The sequence below is a fragment of the Podarcis raffonei genome, chromosome 11 (assembly GCF_027172205.1).
Source record: "Podarcis raffonei isolate rPodRaf1 chromosome 11, rPodRaf1.pri, whole genome shotgun sequence".
Classification (NCBI taxonomy): domain Eukaryota; kingdom Metazoa; phylum Chordata; class Lepidosauria; order Squamata; family Lacertidae; genus Podarcis; species Podarcis raffonei.
In genome coordinates, this window is record NC_070612.1 from 56,837,028 (window position 1) to 56,862,731 (window position 25,704).

Genomic DNA, 25,704 nt, shown 5'->3' on the forward strand with positions numbered 1-25,704 from the left:
CCTGATGAACTCAGTGACCGAGCTGGGATATAAAGCCTTTGTTTATCAATGCAAGAGCCTTGAACCTGGCCTTGTGGCATATGTGTAACCAGGTGTATGTCCACCATCTGTGTGAAGTTAGGGTTGCCATATTTTGAAGAGGGGGAAAAAAAAGACGCTATGACGGCCGTTCAAAGCAAATAAATGCAATTTGTCTCAAATTTTACCCCTGAAAAAGAGGGCAGGTCCTGGATAAAGAGGAGCGCTACCCAAAGTACAACTCTGAGAGGAACTGAATCGTTTATTTGGAGACATTGCGCATGGCCCTTGAACCTTATGCCCAGTAAAGAAGTTTACGCACCAGGATGTAGAGGAAGATAGGTTTATTGCATGAAAAATAAAATAGGCTGAGCACACAGATGCTCCTTCGGGCTGCTAGGTAGCAAACACCCAGGCAGCAAATCGCACAACACACACACACACACACAGCTTAATTGTAAAGTTACCTCAGCCTGGAAGTGGGTGTACAGTGGTACCTCAGGTTACATATGCTTCAGGTTACAGACTCCGCTAACCCAGAAATAATACCTCGGGTTAAGAACTTTGCTTCATGATAAGAACAGAAATTGTGCTCCGGCGGCGCAGCAACAGCGGGAGGCCCCATTAGCTAAAGTGGTGCTTCAGGTTAAGAACAGTTTCAGGTTAAGAACGGACCTCCGGAACAAATTAAGTACTTAACCTGAGGTACCACTGTATCGATATGCCACAGGCCCATGCTAAAAGAAAAAGGGGAGGCTGTACAGTAGTTGGTCTTGAAGCAAGCCAGGGATAGAGATATATGCCTTCCATGCGAGTTGAGCTCTCGCCTTCCGTATCCTATGCCAGCAAGGCAGCAGAATCTCACGCCCATTCTTTGATTTGCAGTCTAGTGAAGTGCAGGGATAATCCTTGAGATCATAGAGCAAAGAGGGAGGAAGAAGAGGAAGGGAGGGAAGGGGTGGGGTAAGAGACCAAAATATGGCCTCCAGTAAGAGAACCTAGATAACCAGCTACAGGGATCCCGTTGGAGCTGTGAGCTACCTGACCATTGAAAATTTGGTGTTTAATTATTGTTTAGGTTCCACCAGTGCTTTTTTTTTAAAGAAAAATGTTTAGGGGTACAGTGGTACCTCAGGTTACATACGCTTCAGGTTACATACTCCGCTAACCCAGAAATAGTACCTTGGGTTAAGAACTTTGCTTCAGGATGAGAACAGAAATCGGGCTTCGGCGGCACGGCAGCAGCAGGAGGCCCCATTAGCTAAAGTGGTACTTCAGGTTAAGAACAGTTTCAGGTTAAGAGCGGACCTCCGGAACGAATTAAGTACTTAACCCGAGGTACCACTGTACTCTCATTTTCCTACTCATATTGAAATACTGCCCCTCAATGAGGCCAAACTTAGATTCACAAAATACAGTGGTACCTCTGGTTGCAAACAGGATCCGTTCCGGAGGCCTGTTCACAACACGAGCAGAACGCAACCCGCGTCTGCGGGTCACGATTCGCCACTTCTGTGCATGCATGTGATGTCATTTTGAGTGTCTGCACATGCGCGAGCAGCGAAACCCGGAAGTAACCCTTTCTGGTAATTTCGGGTCGTCGCGGGACGCAACCTGAAAACACTCAACCTGAAGCAAACGTAATATAAGGTATGACTGCATTTAGGGGTATGTGTACCCCTGCGTACCCCCAGGAAAAAAGCATTGGGTTCTACTGTAATCTGTGGAGAGGGGAGGTGACTTCCTGGCTGAGCGAATATCACAATACTTTAGTCATTTGAACCATTGTATATTCCTGTTCGCTGAGATATATTTGAAGCAGAAGGGACACAACCTTAATCTTAGGAAGACCGTATGCTTCCCGAATCATAATTTTAACCTTGAAAGAGGATTTTATTGTGTGTGAAGCCTGGTTCCTACGTACAGGAGGGTGATGATTAACTTTCTGGTGACTTCAAGTTTAGTGTGCTGATGTTTTCCGTAAGCATTAACGATCATGATGTTTGCTGTACCTTCCTGGCCATGTTTCAGATAAAAGCTAGTGTTTTATATTTGATTCATGCTGGCTCCATGATCTCCAGAAAGGAAGCACGTAAAAAATTGAGACTAGCCTCCATCGTTACACGTGGGCGACTGGTGCACATGCTTTAGCAGAGATGTCACATGCTGCCAGCCGCCTGAACTGTGTTTATGGGAGCTACTGCCCACAGAGCCTCCATCTTTCCAGGGTTCTGACTCCATTTATTGGAGCTCAGTCCACTCACAACTACATTTGGGCACCGGCCCAGGGCTTGGGCAGCCACTCCTGAATCAGATGAGAAATAAAGCTTAGGTGTCACCAGTGTACTGATGCCATCATGCTCCAAAACTCCTAGGGACCATATCCAATGTTGTCTTGATATGGGTTTGTTGTTTTTGTAGAAGTCCTTCAGACAGTGTAGGCCTTTCGCTTTCCAGCTTTTTATCGGGAGGTTTTGTGCTGCGGGTTGGAATAGTGGGTGATAGGCCAGGGGGATGGGGATAGTTTGCCTACTTTTCCCTGTGTGAACCTGTTCAGAGTTGTGGGGATTTTCTTTAGATTGTGTTGGAGAAATGGGTATGCTGTTGTGGGGGATGTTTTCGATGGCATCTCTCTCCAAATCAGTGGCGTAGCATGGGTTGTCAGCACCTGGGGCAAGGCAAGTAATTTGTGCCCCCTAACCCGTGGATTTGCGCCCCCTAACCCGTGGATTTGCCCTAACCCCAGATGTTGCGCCCGGTGCGGCCGGCCCCCCCTGCACCCCCCACGCTACGCCACTGCTCCAAATGGACCCATTGTTTTGCCTCGTCTTCTAGAATATGCCGGATTATGTGGTGTACTTGGTTGGCGATGTAATATGATTCTACGCTGGGGATTCCCCATCCTCCTTCTGAGGAGGGGAGGTGCAGGTATCTGGGACTTATTCTCAGCTTTTTGTGTGAGAAAATAGAGTGTGGGTTTTTCCTGCCACTTCTGGAGTTGGGTTCGGGGAGACCCTACCCAATGTTGATGTTTGTCCTCAGGGACAAAATGGCGCCTTGTGGAATCTGCTGCTCTCCGGACTGTTCAGTGCAAGGAGGAATGAAATCACTGAAATACAGTGTCTCCAGTACCCATCCTGAGCACTCAGCCCAGGAGGTTACCATAGTCAGTGGTCTCAAAAGTGGCTGAAAGACATGAGTGGCACACCCTCTCTCAATAAAAACCATCCATTAGGGCAACCGAGGCTGATTCAGCCCCAATACCTTTGACAGTGACTGCCCTGATGCCTTGGCCTATACCTAGTGATTGGTGGGAGACAATATACCATTTATTTATTTAACAAGAAGCAGAAATGAATATATATTTTTAAAAAAATCTCTTCTTAAATGGTTTGCACAAAACCTTAATTGACTTGTTGCTTCTTATTTCTTGCTTATAATTTGCTCTTTCTCTGAACAGAGCCCAGAGTGGCTAACAATGGATGCAATAAACAGCACAATATTAAAATGAATTAGTTGGCATGAAATACAATTGCCGCAGTCCAAACCAGGCGGCGGCACAATAAAACATTGCAACAAAGCCATCCTTGTGGTGCTCCAAAAGCCAATGAAAATAAATAAATTTACTTTAACTCGGCGCCTGACATCCATAGAAAGTGGGGTACAGCCACTAAGAATTATTCTGCTGCATGTTATGAGCCTCCCCAGCTGATCTTAAAGCCCTCATTGGTTGATACTATGACTTTTTCTTCATTGAATATTGTGCTGTGCAGAGTTCCAAGTTTTGCTTAATTTTTTGAATTGTCACTTCCAGCTATTCTGTTGTGTATTCGGCCTGTGGTGTCAGACTGACATTTGGCCGCGACAGAGGCTGAGAATTTGTTCAGGCACGTTTCTTAATGCAGCATGATATCATTAGCAGAGACAAAGAAGCATTAATTGTAATAAAAAAACCTTGAAACTGACATGACATGGATATTTCCCCCCTCTCTTTCTATTTTAAACAATCCAGTTTGCCAATGTTTACAGTCCTTAGGAAGTTTACCATTCCTCTTACATTACTGCTGGAAGTGATTGTTCTTGGGTGAGTATTTGCCTCCCATTTTTAAAATACCACTGCAATCTATCAGATAGGCTATCTGGCCAGAATGCATGGATGAGTAGTTCCTGTTGGCTAATTGAATTTTGACGATAATATTCGGGCTTCTCAGAACACTATGCACTGGGTACAAAACAGACACCAGTTAATCTACGAGCACTAGAAACTTGCAGCAAAAGAATTGGCTTGTTAGTTTGACTCAGTATGTGAAGTTCAGCCCTCCACCCCATAATACCCCACTGGTTTCTCGGCCCAACAGTAGAATGACAGCAGAAGCCACATCTTCTACAAAACTCTCAAAGGTACTGTGCACATCTGGACCTCATAACCTTGTTCTCCCAGACTTCCCTTATCTTCTCCTTTTCATTGGCTCCTGATATATCCATGCCCCAATCACATATTGTTTTCCTGATTTTTTTAGCACACTGCTTTTTTCGTTTCATTTCCTTAACTTACCTTGACCTCCTTCTATTCCATCTTCTCGAAGCTTCTTCGGGTTCCTGTTCTCAGTTCATTGCCAACATGACACCCTTCCTTCATCTTTCCTTTCCAGTCAGTAGCCTGCCTATCGTGCTTCTCCTGTTCCTAGGGCCTGGGAGAAATGATCCCAACGAAAGTGACAGCTTTTCTCCACCTCAAAGAATTTGGATCACAAAGATTCCTTGCTTCCAGAGCATTTGGAATATTTGTGAACATTATAACATCACACCATCTCAGCCAGGCTGTGTCACAATACAGTAAAGATTGCAATATGCCTTTGAGTCAGGCTCCTTAATGATTGGGTCATAAAGGGGTTTTCTCCTATTAAGGTCCCAAATCGAATTTATTTCACTCACACATGAAAGGAAAAGGATTTCCCTTTTCTGTGGAGCATCAGACACCGCCAGAAGCAAGATGTTAGGGCTGCAATGCTCTGCATTCTTGCCGAAATCAGATGAATTATGTACAAGTTTGGAATGTAGATTATTGGGATTTATTATGGGAGTTCCCAAATGCTTTCATAGCGGAGAGGGAGGATGTAATCCCAACTCAAAGTTAGCACTGAGCTTTTGCAAGAAGCCCAGTGCATTGCAAGAAGTTCATCGTAAAACCAATTAGCAATTTGCATAGAGTATTTTCAGGATTCTACATATACTCTTGTCTTACTGCAGGGGTCAGCAAACTTTTTCAGCAGGGGGCCAGTCCACTGTCCCTCAGACCTTGTGTGGGGGACTATATTTTGAAGGGGAAAAATGAATGAATTCCTATGCCCCACAAATAACCCAGAGATGCATTTTAAATAAAAGGACACATTCAACTCATGTAAAAACTCGCTGATTCCCGGACCATCTGCAGGCCGGATTTAGAAGGCGATTGGGCCGGATCTGGCCCCCTGCCCTTAGTTTGCCTACCCATGTCTTACTGTAACTGTCTCTTGTCACTGAATCATTAAGTATACAGTCCTATACACAATTGTCTGGGACTATGTACCACGGGACAAAAATGTGAGTAGACCTTGTCTCAGATTTGCATTGTAAGATGAAGAGAGTGAAGAGAGTTTGGATTTGATATCCCGCTTTATCACTACCCGAAGGAGTCTCAAAGCGGCTAACATTCTCCTTTCCCTTCCTCCCCCACAACAAACACTCTGTGACGTGAGTGGGGCTGAGAGACTTCAGAGAAGTGTGACTAGCCCAAGGTCACCCAGCAGCTGCATGTGGAGGAGCGGGGAAGCGAACCTGGTTCACCAGATTACGAGTCCACTGCTCTTAACCACTACACCACACTGGCTCTCATAAGATACAGATGACTCTGTCTGGAGATGCATTTGCTTTTGTTTGTGTGAGATACTTCATTGCCCCTTTACATGGCTGGAGTTTCCCTCTTCTTTGAGCTAACCCCTGGGAACTCCACTAAGCCATTGGAGCTTGTGCATCAGAAACAAATCCCTGGAAAGGCATCACAAATGATCCCTGGCTTTGACTGACCTATTTGTAAGACAGAATGGGAGCATAGGCCTTTCACTGAGCCAGACCATTACTCTATCTAGCTCAGCATTTTTTGCTCTGCTATCCAGGGTTTCAGGTGGTAATATTTCCCAGCTCTTCCTGAAGATCCCAGAGATTGAATCTGGGTTCTACAACCCTTTTTAAAGGAAGCTTCAAAATATTTTGGAATGGGAGGAAATTGGAATCTTGTCAGCCTGCAGGTGCTGTATGATTAAAAGAAATAAACCTAATTCTTTTGTTTCGTTCTGCTGTGTCACAAGCCACTTTCTGAGATACATAATACTGGTTCAGATAAGTGTTTAGTTTGATTAGCGTTCATCCTAATTGTAAGCTGAATGGGATCAACCATACGGTTTCTCTTTACAGGAAGCGCTATTCACTGAGCATCGTAATTAGTGTCTTCGCAATCATCCTTGGAGCTTTCATAGCAGCAGGGTAAGATTTTAAAGCCCTTTCCTTCTGTGTTGGATCGTTGTTTCTTGAGCGTACCACAAGAATGAAACCATTTCGTCAGGAACTGTCAGAGGAATGAGTGCAGGACATGGCTGGTGCAAAATGCTTTTATACATCACATAATGTATGAGCCAGGACACGGGTGGCGCTGTGGATTAAAGCCTCAGCGCCTAGGACTTGCCGATCGAAAGGTCGGCGGTTCGAATCCCCGCCGCGGGGTGCGCTCCCGTCGTTCGGTCCCAGCGCCTGCCAACCTAGCAGTTCGAAAGCACCTTCGGGTGCAAGTAGATAAATAGGGACCGCTTACCAGCGGGAAGGTAAACGGCGTTCCGTGTGCTGCACTGGCTCGCCAGATGCAGCTTTGTCACGCTGGCCACGTGACCCGGAAGTGTCTCCGGACAGCGCTGGCTCCCGGCCTATAGAGTGAGATGAGCGCACAACCCCAGAGTCTGGCAAGACTGGCCCGTACGGGCAGGGGTACCTTTACCTTTAATGTATGAGCCACATGCGACCATTTTGCTGATGTCCATGTGGCCTGCAGCCCCCCTTTCCAGCTGGTTCTTTCCCCACCCTGCTGCCCTCAGTGGTGGACTTTGGGCTCTCAAATTTCAGCAGCCCTAAAATTTGACACACCTCCAACTCTCATGCTCAGTTGTGCAGCGCTGTTATGTTGCCCTCCGCAGCACGGAGCCGCACCAGTTGTGCTGCCCTAAAACCGCCTCTGTTTCCCTGCTGATTGGTGCTGGAAACAGGAGGGCAATGCGCTGATCTGCACACACCTCAGCTGCTCTCTGAACTGGTCCACTCATTTCCTCTCCTTTGACAGCGCACTGCCTTTTCCATACCATATAAAAACTTCAACTAAATCTATCTTCAGTTCCAAAAGATGCGCTGTTGTTGGAGAAACACAAGTCCAAGGCTTCCTTGAGCGCTTGGAGTTATTTGCACTGTTCTTCGGATCTGGGGCTATGAAACATGAAAATCACTTAAAAACTAGCTTCAGCTGAGTCAGTACTGCATTTCGTGTTTCTGCTAAACATAAAGAGTGCTTGCTCTCCTAAGCAAAGTCATTTCTTCACTTCACTCTCATTTACTAACCTTGTACTTCTGCTGGGAATTGCCCCAAGACACAGTAGGTGACGTGGGTTGCGCTGTGGTCTAAACCACTGAGACTTGGGCTTGCCAATCAGAAGGTCGGCGGTTTGAATCCCTGCAACGGGGTGAGCTCCCATTGCTCGGTCTCTGTTCCTCCCCACCTAGCAGTTTGAAAGCACGTCAAAGTGCAAGTAGATAAATAGGTACCGCTCTGGCGGGAAGGTAAACAGTGTTTCTGTGCACTGCTCTGGTTCGCCAGAAGCGGCTTAGTCATGCTGGCTATCTGCGGACAAACACTGGCTCCCTCAGCCTATAGAGCGAGTTGAGTGCACAACCCCAGAGTCGTCTGTGACTGGACCTAACGGTCAGGGGTACCTTTACCTTTACCTTGTTACAGTAGGCGAATGGTTTTCCTGTATCACCACAAAAAAGGAGGGTACCACATTGAGCAAAAGATTTCTGCATCGCAGGGAGTTGTACTAGATCATAGTTTTCAAAACTTGGGGCACCAGTTGCTTTTGGACTACAACTTCCATCATCCCTAGTTAGCAGGACCAGTAGTCAGGGATGGTGGGAATTGTAGTCCAAAAAACAGCTGGAGACCCAAGTTTGGGAAACTCTGGACTAAATGATAGTTGTGGTCCCTTCTAACCCAACAATTCTATGAATCTGTGATAGTTAAATAGGTGGGGAAATGGTCTCAGACCTAAGGGAAGATTCAAACCCTAGTCATGACCCACCAATAAACTACTACCAACTTGTTTGGGAGGTTTGCACCGCACAAGCTCTGTCGAAGTGAACAGGGGATATTTAGCTGTAACACTTGTTAAAAGTCCACTCATGGCTATTTCCTGCCCATCTCTTTTGAGATTTAGTCTGATTTTGGCTCTTGGTTGCATAGATCAGCTAAGTCACCATTAGAGAAGTTGCCAGGAATGAATCGGAGTGATTTCTGAGTGAAATGCTACCTGGAACTGTCCAGCTGTTTCGTTTCATTTGCTGTTGTCTTTACTGCTACGGACTTCTGAACGTGCTGTTTAGCATCATCAGGTTTTATAATATGGAACTGGTTTGGGAAGGCAGCAACGCACAACACTGTTCAAAGGATGCCTTTTGAATACCTTCATCTCTATATTCTCTCTTCCAGATCAGATCTAGCTTTCAGCATGGAAGGCTATGCCTCTGTGTTGCTGAACGATGTCTTCACAGCAGCAAACGGTGTTTACACAAAACAAAAAATTGACCCCAAGGTAACTATGTGGGGATTTCATTTCTGCGGAAAACCAAGGAATGATCATCTTTGTTCTAAGAATTTATGAATATGTTCATAGACAGCCTTAATTAGGACTTGAGTAAGATTGTGAAAGCCAACTTCAATTTTGTACATACTGTCCCTGCTAAGAGGTTGACAGTACAGCAGTTAAATATTTAGGTATTTAGTTAATCGTTTTCCAGCTTTGGCCTTCACACTGATGTCCTGATTCTAAAAGGATGTGTCATCTTTCTAAGAAGCCAGAAACATCTCAGAAAAGGAAATCTAAGATTGGCTAGCTGCTAGATCAAGAAGGAAACTGATTTTTATGCAAACATAGACATAGGCAGCTTTGTAAATCTGGGCTAAAGTCTTGGGAAAGCTGGGCTGCATTGGGCCCAAGGAGTTGCTGCTAGGTTGACCAGCCCATGATTCAACTATCAGCAAAATTCAGTTATCTCATTAGCTTCTCTTGCCTTTACATGGATTTGGATTTGATATCCCGCTTTATCACTACCCGAAGGAGTCTCAAAGCGGCCAACAATCTCCTTTCCCTTCCTCCCCCACAACAAACACTCTGTGAGGTGAGTGGGGCTGAGAGACTTCAGAGAAGTGTGACTGGCCCAAGGTCACCCAGCAGCTGCATGTGGAGGAGCAGGGAATCGAACCCAGTTCACCAGATTACGAGTCCACCGCTCTTAACCACTACACCAATTTCCTGTATCCTTCATTAGACCAATTCAAGAGATCTTCACATAACTGTTACGAGATCTTTTTGGATTAAAAAAAAATGCACGGTGTATGGCAGCCATGCAATAACATTTTAGAATGTTATTCCTTGAATCCTTGCTGAACTGACTTTGGGAACAGAAAGGTAGCCGTGTTGGTCTGCCATAGTCAAAACAAAAAATTTTTTTCCTTCCAGTAGCACCTTAAAGACCAACTAAGTTAGTTCTTGGTATGAGCTTTCGTGTGCATGCACACTTCTTCATTACCAAACTTAAAACCATGGAGAGACCTGGTCTGAACAAAGACATTGGATTCTTATCTCATTATACATGACAAAGCCATTTTTCACCTTCTCACCCCTTGCTTTTCCCTGTAAGACCTATTGCAGTCGTTAAGAGTCATCAACAGGCTCATCACAGCTATCTGCCAATCACCCATTCCCACCACCCTTCTGAGTAATACCCCTCCCCACCTTCTCACTATATAGAAGGATCTGGCAACTTCTGTTTCAAGTGTATCTGAAGAAGTGTGCATGCACACGAAAGCTCATACCAAGAACTAACTTAGTTGGTCTTTAAGGTGCTACTGGAAGGAAAAAAATTTTTTCGTTTTCACTTTGGGAAGATTTTTAACAGCCCTGGTGTGTTGCAGTTTGGAGATGGTTAGAACAGGCACATAACCACTAGATAGTAAAATTCAGGCCATGTTTCTTCATGAGAAAAAATGAGCAGAGCATAGTAGCATGTAAATGGGCTTTTACTGGCAGTTTGAGAGTTTCTTCCCCACCTGCTTGTAACATATTTCTCTTCCATCCTCCCGCCTACTTCTCAAATATTGATCTTCTGCTTCCTAGGAAATCTACTTCTGTGTTTGCTATCTTAGCCATTTGCTGTCACCACCTTTGCTGGGTTCAGCTTGTTTTGGGGGAGGGTGGGTAGAAAGGAAGTTCACATCATATATGATAGACGGAGCACCGGCTAGACAAAGCACGATTGTTGGCAGGAGTGAGACCTTCTCGCTATATCACACTTGTGCTCAGAGACCTGCACTGATTTGATTATTTGCTACCAGGCCAGGTTCAAAACGTTACTATTAGTATACAGAGCACTTAGCAACTTGGGACCAATTTACCTGACATAATGTTTTACTCCATATATTCCCACTTGACTGCTTCTGTCTGCAGAACTTTTCCTATGATAAAGGTAAAGGGACCCCTGTCAGTTAGGTCCAGTCGCAGACAACTCTGGGGTTGCGGTGCTCATCTCACTTTACTGGCCAATGGAGCCGGCGTTTGTCCGCAGACAGTTTTTCTGGGTCATGTGGCCAGCATGACTAAGCCAGCATGGCCAGCATGGCAAACCAGAGCAGGGCACAAAAACGCCATTTACCTTCCCACCGGAGTGGTACCTATTTATCTACTTGCACTTTTCGGCATGCTTTCGAACTGCTATGTTGGCAGGAACAGGGACCGAGAAACGGCAGCTCACCCCATCGTGGGGATTCGAACCGCCAACCTTCTGATTGGCAAGCCCTCGGCTCTGTGGTTTAGACCACAGTGCCACCCACATCCCTTTTCCTATGATAGGTGCCACATAATCCCTGTTCAGCGTTTGCCAAAAAATCAACCTTTTAGTATGTCACCAACCACACTTTGCCTATTGATATTCGGCAAGCAGCGTTTTGATGCCTGCAGAAACATTTTGTTTAGACAAACCTGCCTAGATGTCTGGAATGATGATACAATTTTTAGTTTATTGCAGGGTTTAATTTTTTTGAATTTTTTAAATCGTTTTTACCAATAAGTTGTGTGTGTGTGTGTGTGTGTGTGTGTGTGTGAGAGAGAGAGAGAGAGAGAGAGAGAGAGAGAGAGAGATTCTCTTTGTAAACCACTTTGAGGTCTTTTACAGTAAAGTGGTATATAAATAAACAAAAGATGTTAAGATGTTTGAGTGAGTGTCTACTCCAATTTTGGTCAGTTTTAACCAGGCCTGCACAAGCATTTCATAGGTGGGATTTTGCTGAGTTGATTATTTAGTAAGAAACCTCTTGTTACAGAATCTGCAAGCATATATTAAATGGATGAATTGCTTTCTTGCTAGAGTGCCATTAGATCTTTAAATACAAAATTCCCCCGTGGCTATTGTGATCTTTAACTAGCTTGTCAAACAGGTGTGTCTGTTTTATACAGGAGCTGGGAAAATATGGAGTCATTTTTTATAATGCCTGTTTTATGGTAATTCCTACAGTTCTCATAAGCTTCTTCAGTGGAGACTTCCAACAGGTAAGCTGTGCTTGCAAACCACTAAAGTCATTGTAATACATCCATTGTCTTGGACCCTCATTTCTGTTCTCAGAATGGTAGGAATGGAATGGAAAGAAGATAACTTAGGAAAGTTTTGAGTAAAAAATCCAGCGGTGGTGATGATTTCCAGTGACCATGTGCAGCTGGTCAACAAAGCCCAGGGTCAGCATTATGGGACGGTTCCCTAAAATTCATCAAGGCAGGCATAATTCTGACAATGAAGAGGGACTATAACCACTGGAAATTAGAAGCACGATTGCAAATAACAATTGGCAACAAAAAAATGTAAATTAGCAGTCTTTCTGCCCAATCGAGAACAAGTGTGTTTTAACTAGGGGAATATTTTATGCAGATGGTTTCAGGGATTGGGTAGCAACACTTTTTTAAAAAAGAAGAAGGCGTTAATCCTTTGAATCTTGCAGAATCAAAGTCTTCCTGAAAATGGCCATTAAAGCCAAATGTTAATGGAAAGAATTGATTCAAATTTACAAGGGAGTTCCCCAACTGCAGAGCGGCCAACAGCAAACAAGTCCTCATTATTCAAACTTGGTGCAACAGGTTTGAGAAATTAGAAAGATCGCAAGTAAACATGGGGCACAACTTAAATTTCCTTTATTTTATCTTCTCTGCACATTCTAAATGCATGTCTGGGTTTGAAACTGACATGAAAACAGCACATATCTAACCTTTTGTGGGGGTCGTAAGGAATAGGTCTTTAGATCCATCTTGATTGCAAGATGATTCAAAAAATGCTGGCGGTTAAATTTAGAGCAGACATCTTGGTGCAATTCTCAAGCATCAGATATATCAACCTTGTCATCTTTCTGTTTATTTAACTGGGTTATTAGAATATCTATTTTCCATAAAACATACCTAAAACATGTCCTTCTTTATTTTTATAGGCCACCAACTTCAAGGAGTGGACAAATGTTTTATTTATCTTTCAATTTCTTCTTTCCTGTGTACTGGGGTAAGGTGTCTTTGACAAGTAATCGCTGACTGGGTTTTGTTTTGGTTTTTGGTTTTTTCATCCGGCAAAGCTGCTATTGACCTTTATATAGTCAGCAGGTTGGGATAACAGCTAATAACTACAGCAAAAACCTAGGAAGATCAGAAACCCGATTGGTTCAAATAGGGTTTTAATTCCCCATCTTTAAGGCATTTTCCAGGAAATTCAGAACCATGTATTCTGAAGCACAAGGAAGGTTATGAAGGCGGTGGACTCTTCGTTGGAGGTTGGGTGGTTATCTATCAGGGATCCTTTAGCTGCGATTCCTACATGGGACTAGATGATCTTGGGGTCCCTTCCAACTCAACAGTTTTATGACTCTGTGATTATATGATGCAGAGCAGCGGCCCTCATTTCATTTGTCTCTGACTGGGCAAGCGTCAGGCTTCTGGGAATTCTATCCCTCCCCCAGTGGCAGCAAGAAGCAAAGAAAACAAAGAAGAGTTCTGACTAATGAGTTTATTCAATCATCACAACGAGACAAAAGAATGCAGTCTGTCTCCCATTAATGGCGTTGCTCCAACTGAGCTCCTTCCCCGTCCTTTCCTAGCAACAGCACTTTCCCTTATGGTGGCCGACAGGGACTAATTGTCTCTTGAGTCCTTTGCTCTTGTACTCTCAATGGGTGCCGGGTTCTGGGAGAAGAGGGGTCAGAAATACTCTCCAGTTATAACGTGTCAGCAGGCTGCTCTGACTCTGTCCCCCCTTCCTCTTCTCCCAACACCTCCCAACTCTTCTGTTCGCCTGTCTCTGAGCTGTGACCTTCCTCAAACCGCCGCTTTAATTCAATGCAGTCGTACCTTGGTTCTCGAATGGAATCCGTTCCGGAAGCCCGTTTGACTTCCGAAAAAGTTCGAAAACCAAGGCGCAGCTTCCGATTGGCTGCAGGAGCTTCTCGCACTCAGTCGGAAGCTGCGTCGGACATTTGGCTTCCAAAAAACGTTTGCAAACTGGAACACTCACTTCCGGGTTTGAGCCGTTCGGGAGCCAAAACGTTCGAGTCGCAAGGCATTCCAGAACCAAGGTATGACTGTACTGTCTTCCTATTCACTGGAAGCTTCCGAAGAAGGGGGGGGCATCTCCACCATTCCTTCTCAATCTCGTCCCCTTCAGTCCAGTCCCTGACAGCAAGTTGTGTGGCAGTTTTGGATAGCCCACATCAGGGTGGATTTGATTTAAATCAAATTGATTTAAATCACAATTTAAATCACAATTTAAATCACTAGTCACTAAGGCTTGATTTACATCATTTTTTTTACAGAAAGACTCATTCTTGCTGGTATAATCTTAATATTTACAACCAGATGAAGGTTTCATTTTTGGCATAATAAATTTTCAGAGTATGTAGTTTTTACAGTTATATCAAAAATTACTTATTTGGTTATACTATTAGAAATACATAGACAGATAATTATGAAATTACTGTGAGGTTTAAAAAGTTAACTGTTTATATCTGTACAACTTTTCTGCTGGAAGGAGAAAAACAATAATTTCCTTAAGAACAATTTAAACAATTTATTTAACTAAAACGAAAACATTACAGCATATGTATCCATGTTTGTTAACTGATGTAGTTAAACAGTTTTTTAAAAAAAGAAAACTTAGATTGAGTTTTAGCACACATGAGAAACTTAAAACAAATTCTTATTTCCTGTTGAATAGCCTTCGGACCATAATATAACTGAAATAGAAAACTATCTTTAGTAAGATTTTTCCTCCAAAAGCATTTTATTTTGAAAATCCAATATATATTGTTTTTTAAAAATGGATTTTAATAAAAATAATTGGATTTAAATAAAAAAAAAATCCGATTTTTAAAATTATTTTTTTAAAAATCATTTATTTTTATCCACTCTGGCCCACATGGAAGGATGTGAAAATTGTATAGTCAAACATGGGTGGTGAAGTCCACACAAGCACAGGTTTTTATTTAATCAACTTATACATAAGTCTCCCAGCTCAACTTCTTTTAGATCACGCTGGAGGTTTTAAAAATATATACAGCCCTGTTTAAGAGGAGCAGTGAAATGATGGTATCATAAGTTTGCAATCCTGGGCATGCTTGCTTCTGGGAAAAGGTGCACAGGATCAAGATACTTTTTTTATTTTTACTTTAGGTTCCTTCTGATGTATTCTACAGTCCTCTGCAGCCATTATAATTCTGCCCTCACAACCACAGTGGTTGGTGCTATAAAGGTAAGCGAAACCAACAGGACCTGTTGATGAGTGACAGCATCAGAACTACCGTATTTTTCGCTCCATAACACGCACCCGACCATAACACGCACATAGTTTTTAGAGGAGGAAAATCCGTAGGCATGCCACCCGTAGGCATTCCCTCCATAACACGCACAGACATTTCCCCTTACTTTTTAGGAGGAAAAAAGTGAGTGTTATGGTGCAAAAAATACGGTAGCTATAGAATCCATTCAGATTTCATTTTCGTCTTCCGATAGGGAAACTTAATTTGTTCGAAGGACGGTGCATTTGCTAAACAGAAATGGATTTGACGGGATACGGCATACAGGATTCTTTTTGTGGGCGTGTGATTTTATTTTGGTTAGCTCGTAAAATGGCAGAGACAAATCGTTCCTGAGCCTATATTATCATGATAGGCAAACAGGCATCTTGAATCAGTAAAACAAATACCTAAGAGGTCCTGTTTCTATACAATAGGAGAAATACAAGACGTATGAAGGCTAGGTCTGGTCTGAGTAATCTTATACAGGGAATAAATTGGAAGGGAGTGGAATTACCGTATTTTTCGCTCTATAACACGCACCTGACCATAACACGCACATAGTTTTTAGAGGAAGAAAACAAGAAAAAAAATATTCTAACGAAACAGCGGATGTATGATTTTTGAGGTTCATGCTGTGGCCACAGACATGTGATCTGACGGTGAGTTTGGGGTAGCCCAATGCAAAAATCCTGAGGATCCATCTGAATCCATGCTTTGTAACCACGTTTTTGTACCACTGTGGCCCCAGGCAACAGTGGGTGCGTGATTTTTTTGGTGCAAGCTGTAGCCATTGGACATGCTATGTGATCTGATGGTAAATTTGGGGTGACCCAGTGCAAAAATCCTGAGGATCCATGTGGATCTGTGCTTTGTAACCACGTTTTGAGTGGGGAGGGAAGGAAAAGCACTCAAGGGACAAGGGACACGCGTGGGGTGGGTGGAGAAGGATGCTGCTAATAATGAAGAAGAGGGGTATAAGAGGAGAAGGCTCCTCTCCTCTCCCGCTTTGCTCCTTTAAAGCAAGCAGGCTCTCTGTCCCTCTCTCCTCCCCACTCAGCGGCTCTTCTCCCGCTTTGCTGTTTCAAAGCGAGCCACGGAGGAGGGAAGGAAGGGGAACCATGGATCCTCTGCTCACGACTGCAGCAGATTCCCCCGCCATCCGTAGGCATTCGCTCCATAACACGCACAGACATTTCCCCTTACTTTCTAGGAGGAAAAAAGTGAGTGTTATGGTGCAAAAAATACGGTACTGCTTAAGATTCCATAGGATTTCTCCAGACATGATTGCTGAAGGGGAAACCATATTAGGACTCTTAATATGTCTGTGCTTATCTTACTATGTGATGCTATGCTCTATTGACATTGTACTGTGGCAGTTCTTACCATTTTTGCTTTCTTTGCCTCTCTTCTATTTTTGGTATTGTTATTTTTGAAAATCAAAATTTAGAAATATGATAAAGGTTTATTTATTTTGGGGAAGAAAAGCAAACCCTGAGAGGTGAACAAAGACGTATTCATTAATTGCCCTTAAAAAAACCCCTTTATCATGAGAACTGGGGGCTTATAAATACTGTGGACATTCCTAGGATTCTGAAGATGTGGACAGTGCCATCATGAAGGCCAAATACTTATTATCTGCAGTTCATAGCCTGATGAGATGTTACTCACAGAACAAATATCTCTTGTTTCCCCAGGAGGGCAACACAATGTTTCAAATGAAGGGAGATTGCTGTGTGCATTAAAAAACAGAACAGCATGGGGGAATCTTTTTCTTCTGCTGCCATGGATCCCACATATTATTATTTTGAAGTTTTATTGAGACATACAGTGGCACCTCAGGTTAAGTACTTAATTCGTTCCGGAGGTCTGTTCTTAACCTGAAACTGTTCTTAACCTGAAGCACCACTTTAGCTAATGGGGCCTCCTGCTGCTGCCGTGCCGCTGGAGCACAATTTCTGTTCTCATCCTGAAGCAAAGTTCTTAACCTGAAGCACTCCTGGGTTAGCGGCGTCTGTAACCTGAAGCATATGTAACCTGAGGTATACCACTGTAGTGGCCATTACTGACAACCCAAAAGTACATGTTAGTTTCAATTCATCAACATTAGATCAGAATATTTTCTTAACTGCTTGTAATTCTTGAGAACAAGTATGCCTTACAGCACAGTGATACTAGGAGAATATAATAATTATAATAATAATTTATTTATACCTTGCCCATCTGGCTGGGTTTCCCCAGCCACTCTGGGTGGCTTCCAACCGAATATGAAAAACAATACAGCGTCAGACATTAAAAACTTCCCTAAAACAGTTGTCTTTTAAAAGTAAAATAGTTGTTTATTGCCTTGACATCTGGTGGGAGGGCGTTCCACAGGGCAGGCGCCACTACCAAGAAGGCCCTCTGCCTGGTTCCCTGTAACATTTCTCACACTAAGGGAACCACCAGAAGGCCCTCGGTGCTGGACCTCAGTGTCCAGGCTGAACAATGGCGGTGGAGATGCTCCTTCAGGTATACTGGACCGAGGCCATTTAGGGCTTTAAAGGTCAGCACCAACACTTTGAATTGTGCTTGGAAATGTAATGGGAGCCAATGAAGATCTTTCAGGACCGGTGTTATATGGTCTTGGCGGCCACTCCCAGTCACCAGTCTAGCTGCCACGTTCTGGATTAATTGCAGTTTCCAAGTCACCTTCAAAGGTAGCCCCATGTAGAGCGCATTGCAGTAGTCCAAGCAGGAGATAACTAGAGCATGCACCACTCTGTGAGACAGTCTGCGGGTAGGGTCTCAGCTTGCATACCAGATGGAGCTGGTAAACAGCTGCCCTGGACTCAGAATTAATGTGCGCCTCCATGGACAGCTGGGAGTGCAAAATGACTCCCAGGCTGCACACCTGGTCCTTCAGGGGCACAGTTACCCAATTCAGGATCGGGGAGTCCTCCACACTAGCCAGCCCCCTGTCCCCCAAGAACAGTACTTCTGTCTTGTCAGGATTCAACCTCAATCAGTTAGCTGCCATCCATCCTCCGACTGCCTTCAGACACTCACACAGGAACTTCACCACCTTCATTGGTTAATAAGTTAAAGCATGCCTCTTTATTTTTTTCAGAATGTGTCCATCGCTTACATTGGAATGCTAATTGGTGGAGACTATATCTTTTCCGTGCTGAACTTCATAGGGCTCAATATCTGGTGAGTGGGGTTTCTGAATTGCATGTCCAGTTCACACAGCGGACAGGAGACATGGCTTTCTGACCGTGTGTGTGTGTTCTCTGCTTTTCCCCTTCAGCATGGCAGGAGGACTGAGATACTCGTTTCTAACCATACGGGGAAACGACAGTCCTAAGATCTCCACAGATGAAGAAAAAGCATTGCCAGATGCCAAGAGCTAGCAGAAACAAAAGGAAAGAGAAGCTGGGAGGATGCAGGATCCTGTGGAAGTTCAACGCAGAAGTGGCTGAGGAGTGGACGTTCTACCTCATCTCGCGTTGCGGTCCAGGGCATCCTTGTGAAACAAGGCATGATCTTGGAAAACAGTCAGCCGCAGGCATGTTTGATCATTATTTATGTAGCAAGACTAATTACAATAGATGGATGGGTGGCAGGGTTTGGGAATTTGCTCCTTCCACTGGAAATCTTTGCACTGGGTCAAATCCAGGGGTTTATTCTGTCGAGGGTGTTGAATCGCCTTTTCTCCCAGACTGCCTGTAGCTGTGGATAGACTCCTTGCTTAAATTTTTGAAAAGAATTGACCAGAAGATACAGACTGCAAAATGTTGTTGTGCTAACAGCCACACATGTGTGGACTTCGGTTAGGAACTCGACGGCACACATCTGTCATGCCCATATCTTAGCTGCCTCAGTTCAGAGCTTTAGAGATCTGGGCTGCATTGTACTGGTTGAAGGATAGACTTAGACATGGGTAGGCAAACTAAGGCCAGGGGCCAGATCCAGCCTAATCGCCTTCTAAATCCAGCCCACGTACAGTCTGGGAATCAGTGTGTTTTTACATGAGTAGAATGTGTCCTTTTATTTAAAATGCATCTCTGGGTTATTTGTGGGGCATAGGAATTTGTTCATTATTTTTTTCAAAACATAGGCCCCCCACAAGGTCTGAGGGACAGTGGACCGGCCCCCTGTTGAAAAAGTTTGCTGACCCCTGGACTTAGATATTCCCTTGGTTCCCCCCAGCTCTAGGATGCTGGAGACGAAAGGGCAAGAAATATGTCATTTGCAAAGGCAACTCCAGTGCTATCCAGAAACTAGCCATTCGATTGCAGAGATTAATGTGATCTTGTGAATGTGCCCCACCCGTTTTGTGGGAGCATAGGTCTCCAGTATGATCTGCAACCTCCAGATACATTGGGCGGTCTGGGGATTGATTGCACTGAATGATCTTACTGGATGCCAAATATGCCATGCAGGACATGGGCACATCCGATACCAAATACATTCTGTGCCTTAAGGATGAACAGCAGGTTGGTGTTCACTGGCATGGGCCCTAACTTCTCTGAATGCAGTTCTGCTCATGGAATTGGGGTTTTCCCTCTCCCGCTTCCAGCTGAGCCTCTGGCAGCCCATGAAGCTCAAGGAACCCTCTAGAATGGCACAACACAAGCTTTGGGTCCAAGCCAGAGTGTTTTTATTAAGGGCTTTCCTTCTTACTGTGCTGGTTCTGTTTGTTTAATTCTCCCAGTGGGACAATTGTCTTCAGCCAGATCCAAACCTGACTCCATCATCTCTTGCTATGCTGCCCTGGTCGGGCTGTTCCAGGTTAATTGGGCTAATTGGGTTAATTGGGAGAAAGCCAATGGAGGTTGAAGTATTAGGCAAGCTGCAGTGCAGGGCAAAGTTCCTTAAAATTCATTTCTCAGACACTTTTCACCTTTAGAACAGGAACATTTTAGATGGGAGACAGAGGTACAAAACGTTCATAGCTAGTGGCATAAAATAATAACACAGGTACAGAGGTTGGCTGCTTGCCGTTTGCAGAACCTGAATTGGCTGCTTAATACCTCAGTTCAAATCACTTGGCTTTTGCTTAAATCTCCCTGGCAGGAGCTGGGACCCTCAGGCCAAGTAGAGTCAAATGTGGCCCCTCCAGGTCTCTGTCTGACCCTCAGGATTCTGCCCAGAACACCACCAGCAAATGACACAAGTAGGGAGGAGATTCTAATATTCCTTTACCATTTAGAGAAATTTGGGAGAAATGTTCTTACTATTTCATTCAGCTACCTTTCCCCACCCATAAAACCCCTAAACTGGGAGCTTTGAATAGGTTGTAGTTTAAGGAAGCAAGAGGTACTAGAATGGTTTTCATTAATATATCTGAGACAATCAGGTTTTGGGTATCTTTTGCTAGCCAGTCTGCATGGTGCAAATGCATTGAAAGGAGATGCTGTAAGTACTTCTGATTAAGTACATGAATATTGTGGCACATATGTTCTAGAGCTGGCATGGGTAAACTTGGCCCTCCAGATGTTTTGGGACTACAGCTCCTATCATCCCTAGCTAACAGGACCAGTGGTCAAGGATGATGGGAGTTGTACTCCCCAAACATCTGGAGGGCTGAGTTTGCCTATGCCTGTTCTAGAAAAATGGAAATATCCAGAAATTCAGGGAGAGGAACATGGCGGATTGAATGTATTTTGTTGGCAGGTTGCCAAAGGAGATAATTATGTGGTGATTGATGATAGTCAGACATAAATCTTGAAATGGAACTATCCCTAAATATGAAAGCACGCAACTATCTTGTAATAGGATACCTTCCTGTAAGTCATGAAAATAGTATCTGTTCTGTTTATAACTTGTTCATATCTGTAATTAAACTGTCAATTCCCTCTATGGCTTTTCTATAATAATAATAATAATAATAATAATAATAATAATAATAATAATGAAAAGGAATAATATTTACGTTATGCTATATATGAATATGAAAAGAAAAATCTAAGAAGAAATTTTTAAAATTCAATTTACTGTATCAATTATATATCATTCATGTAACCAATTCCACATTTCACACATTTTACAATACATAAAATGGGATCTGTGGCTTTGTGGCAGAGTATGTGGTCTGTATGAAGGATGTTTCACTCAGCTAAAAAAGAAAAAAAATGAATGTAAGAGGGCTGGGAGGCCCTGAAGAAACTGCTGCTGGTCAAAATAGTCAATACTGAACTATCATAGAATCATAGAGTTTGAAGGGATCCTTCAATGCAGGTTTATAAACTAAGCACCCATGACAGCTAGCCATCCAATCTCGGCTTTAAAACCTTCAAGGAAGGAGAGTCCACCACTTCTCAATGAAGTTTGTTCCACTGTCAAACAGCTCTTACTGCCAGAAAGTTCTTCCTGATATTTAGTTGGAATCTCCTTCCTTGTAACTTGAAGGCATTGGTTTGGGTCCTAGCCTCTGGAGCAAGAGAAAGCAAGCTTGCCCCATCTTCCATGTGAGAGCCCTTTAGATACTTGAAGATGGCTACCATATCTCCTCTCAGTCTCCTCTTTTCCAGGCTAAACATGCCCAACTCTCTCAACTGTTTCTTGCATACAAAATATCCTGTCTCATGAAAAGTGGTTGGAGTCTATGCCCTTTGGCTCCAGTCAGTTCTATGATGCTACTGTCAAATAAAGGGGGGGAAATGTCCTTTGCTGGTTGCATAACCTACAATGGCGCCATGAGCATCCGTTTCAGGTTTGGGGGCATGTATGGTTCCATCGTCGCTACCTGGTGTAGTGAACTGTGTGAGGCTTGCACACTCTGAACGAGCAGATCTGGTGCCCCAAAACTGCTGTGCCTGAAGGACAGGCTTAAGTGTTCAATATGTTTGCATTGAGGATTTCTCTCTTATTGCCCCAACACTCCTTGTGTGATTCTCCCAGTGGAGATATGAGTGATATGGGATCCCTTCCCTACTTCCCTCCTGTCTGCTACTCTTGGACCCACTGAAGAGCCTCTCTGGTTAGGGCACTGTGGCGATCACACACAGGGCCCCCGGACATTTGACGGTCTATTGACCCTGTGCCGCCACTGCGATTGCTTTTTCCGCTGCCACCAACCCGTATCTCACGGGGACACACGGAGTCCAGTCAGTTGTTAACATAAACAAATGATCAAGTTTATTTTTAAATGCAGGAACAAGCTTATGGTTTCAGTTAATTTTTCTCTTGTCAGTTTCTTATTCTTAGTTCCTACAACTCCAAACTGATTATTCCCAACTATCTATCTGACTCCACCTAACAATTCCTCTCACTCTCTCACAATACAACTTTACCAACCCACACCTAAACCTCCCTCTTCCTTTTTCAACTCCCAAACCTCAACTCAACTGAACTCAACTTTCAACTGACTTTCAAAACCTCCCACTCTTTTATTCCCCCCTTGCATTCTCACTGGCCAATCACATCACACCTATTTTAACCCTTTCCTTATGACCCATCCTAGGAGGCAAACACCACAGGGACCATATGAAATGTCATAGAATTTGGTGCCAACTTCAGTGGGAGTTGGAAAATAGACAACATCAGGGAGCCCCTTTATTCATTTCCTCTTAGGCGATGGCATCTTTTGACCCAAGCCAGTATAATTGAGTACGAGAGTTCATTTTTATTAGTCATTTAATTCTCCCCATGAAACTATTTTCTTCAGCGATATCCAAACCTATTTCCATAATCATTTGCTGTACAGTCACAGATAGGTAGTTTTCCCTTTTGCTGCTGGATCTCTTGAGAAAAAGCAAAGGACAGCCAAAGAGCATAAACATGTAGGCAGAGCATTCACAACCTTGCAATGGAAGGGGCAGAGCTGGCCTGTAGCTTCTCCAGGCTTAAATGGCTGTTGGTTTGGTCACTTCTGGGTTTGATTCACCCATGCTAGATGAGGAGCATCTGGGCATGTAGGAGACCATCAATCTTCCATCACAGATCAGAGCTGGTTTCTGGAACTCTGTGCAGGGCAGGAGATATCAAGAATAGGAAACAAACACCCAGACCACGTTTCTTCCGTGGTTCAGAAAAATCCACTTGGGCAAAGCTACAGCTTCACTTTGACCCAGCTTGTGCTTTAGATTTTTCTATCCAGGCCAGGTTCTAAAACAGGCATAGGCAAACTCAGTCCTCCAGATGTTTTGAGACTACAACTCCCATCATCCCTAGCTAACAGGACCAGTGGTCAGGGATGATGGGAATTGTAGTCTCAAAACATCTGGAGGCCTGAGTTTGCCTATGCTTGTTCTAAAACATCAGTGTGGAGACCTGTTTGTTTTCTCCCAGCCTCATTATGTGATCCTTAAAGTTAGGGCTGAGGCGCCTGTGGCCTTCTGTATATATTAATTCCCATCAGCTTTAGGGAACATGTCCAATGGCCAGGGGTGATGACAGGTCTAGCCCAACAACTTTTGAAGACCACAGCTGCTCCCTCCCTGCCCAATGAGTCAAAACTTGTTAAAAGCTGAGTACACTTCCACGACCGTGCATGTTCAACAGAGATGCCATATTCAGAATGATCTGATGAAAAGAGCCCCAGTATTAACTGGGGAGCAATCTTACATTAGCCAGGACAAGTATAGTGTGAAAGATCCTGGACACTATTGTTATTTTGGGTTCTTTCCCTTTAAATTTTTGCAAAATAATTACAAATAAATCCATAGATAGAACGATTATATACACATATAAATTTATGGAAGCAACCAAATATTTCATCTTAGTTTGTAGAGAATATGGTGCATTGGTGCAGAAAACCTCAAGAAAAGGGTTGTTACATTGATATTTCTATTATTTAAAATTTATAGACCACTCTTATAAGAACGAAGTTGCCTATATTTTACCACATTGTACTATGACCTTTTATATGTCTCAAAATAAAAAAATGGGAATTCTTTCATCTTGTACTTAATTAAAAATAAATAAAATCCTTTTTGCAATGAATTCGCTGTGTTTTTGTCTCCCCTTTCCAACTGCCTTGACTGCCCTTTCCTAGAAGTTAGCAAATTTCATCATGTAAGCAGCTTCCCAAACTTTACTTCCCGAGGCATCTAGAGATAATGTCTGACACATGACTGTTTTGGCCGCTATTAATAGCTGAAAGTCATTTCCCAATCCTCTTCTGTCCAATTATAATTACAACAGGATCTTTTGGGAAATGATAGCCCAAACCATCCTGTCAAATCCGTACAGAACGTTCCTTTAAGAGTTTCCAAATCAAATACCATTTGTCTGTCAGTATTTGAATAGACCAATCTGCTTGCCATCTTGCTTTATAGCAATTCTGTTAATATTTTGTATATCTGACCTAAAGTTCCATGTGACCAATCAACTGCTGAGATCAATAATTCAAAATTCATACAATTTCTAATGAGCTATGGCATCTTTATTTATTGGGGAATCTATATCTCACCAAAAATGGTCACAGGGTAGTTTACAAATCTAGGGTAATATAAAAACATAGTACACAATAAACAGAAACATTAAAATAATTTTCATAAATTCCATAAGTAACAACATCATTATAATTACTTAACCCACCAGCTTCTAAAAGCCTGGCATCTAAAAAAAAGAAGAATACCATATATTAAATGCAGGGTTATAATGTAAAAAGGAAAGTTGAATTCACTTAAGGCAGATACCACCAACCTTTCTGTTCTTGCGGACACATTTTAAATTTTTAAAAGCCTTTTAGGGCTTTAAAGGTCAGCACCAACATATGGGACTCTTCAATCTAAAGTAGTACCCAGACACAGTTTCATCACCTGAGCCCAACTTTCACAGGTCAAAGGTCTTTTATACTACCCTTTCTCCCTGTGGATGGGAGGGTTTATTTTCTGAAAGTATTAGCAACATGTGGTATTTCAAATGCAGTCTATGGCTGTGAACACCATACCTTTCAAGCACATTTAAAGTAACCCCCCCCCCCGAAGAATCCTGGGAACTGTAGTTTACCCCCTCACGGAGCTACCATTCCCAGCACCCTTAACAGACTACATTTCCCAGAAATCTTGGGGTGTTGCTGAGCATGAGCTTGGAACAGTTCTTGTGGATAAAGCCTATGACTACAATCTAGTTAGGCAGACCAAAGACCCAGACGCATTTTGCACCCTTTAAAAGACCTCTCCCTTCGTTTCAAATTAAGTCTATGGAGGAAGCAAGGGGCAATTTTGTTTGAGAAGAGGACTTTCAAATTCCTCTCGTTTCCACGTTCCTGATAGATGCATAAAAATGCAGCACCCTTTGAACCGTAGCGTATAAAAGTTAAACTTCAATGTGATTAAATGTTCCCCTCCTCTTACACGATAGGCTGCTGCTTATCAGAGATGGGTGTGACAGGTTTCCCTGGCACCTTTTGCCTCCAACTGAAGAAAGGGTGAGAGTTTGTTCACAGGTAGCTTCCTCTGAGCTGCTAGCAAGTGCGCTGTGTACTGTGGCCCACTGCTGAGTGCGTGGCATGTAAGTCAAGCTACATTTCGTATTGTAATTAATTTGGCAGGCCAGTCAGACTCCCCATAATGTCTTCTGCCTTCGGG

The 25,704-nt window shown here is 43.4% G+C and overlaps 1 protein-coding gene across 5 annotated transcripts in view; it reads left to right on the top strand.

The window, feature by feature from the left end:
* The window catches only part of SLC35D2 (solute carrier family 35 member D2), a 34,698-nt gene extending 10,586 nt beyond the window's left edge, over positions 1 to 24,112 (top strand). For 3 of the 5 annotated variants that reach the window (XM_053408287.1, XM_053408285.1, XM_053408290.1), the window contains 8 exons: positions 4,031 to 4,102; positions 6,472 to 6,540; positions 8,801 to 8,903; positions 11,823 to 11,915; positions 12,839 to 12,906; positions 15,063 to 15,141; positions 18,294 to 18,376; positions 18,474 to 24,112. In XM_053408287.1, coding sequence (XP_053264262.1) covers positions 4,031 to 4,102; positions 6,472 to 6,540; positions 8,801 to 8,903; positions 11,823 to 11,915; positions 12,839 to 12,906; positions 15,063 to 15,141; positions 18,294 to 18,376; positions 18,474 to 18,576 — 670 coding nt within the window. In that variant the 3' untranslated portion in view covers positions 18,577 to 24,112. The remainder of the gene's footprint in view (positions 1 to 4,030; positions 4,103 to 6,471; positions 6,541 to 8,800; positions 8,904 to 11,822; positions 11,916 to 12,838; positions 12,907 to 15,062; positions 15,142 to 18,293; positions 18,377 to 18,473) is intronic. The other 2 variants (XM_053408286.1, XM_053408288.1) reach the window with 2 other exon arrangements.
* Positions 24,113 to 25,704: the final 1,592 nt, after the last annotated feature.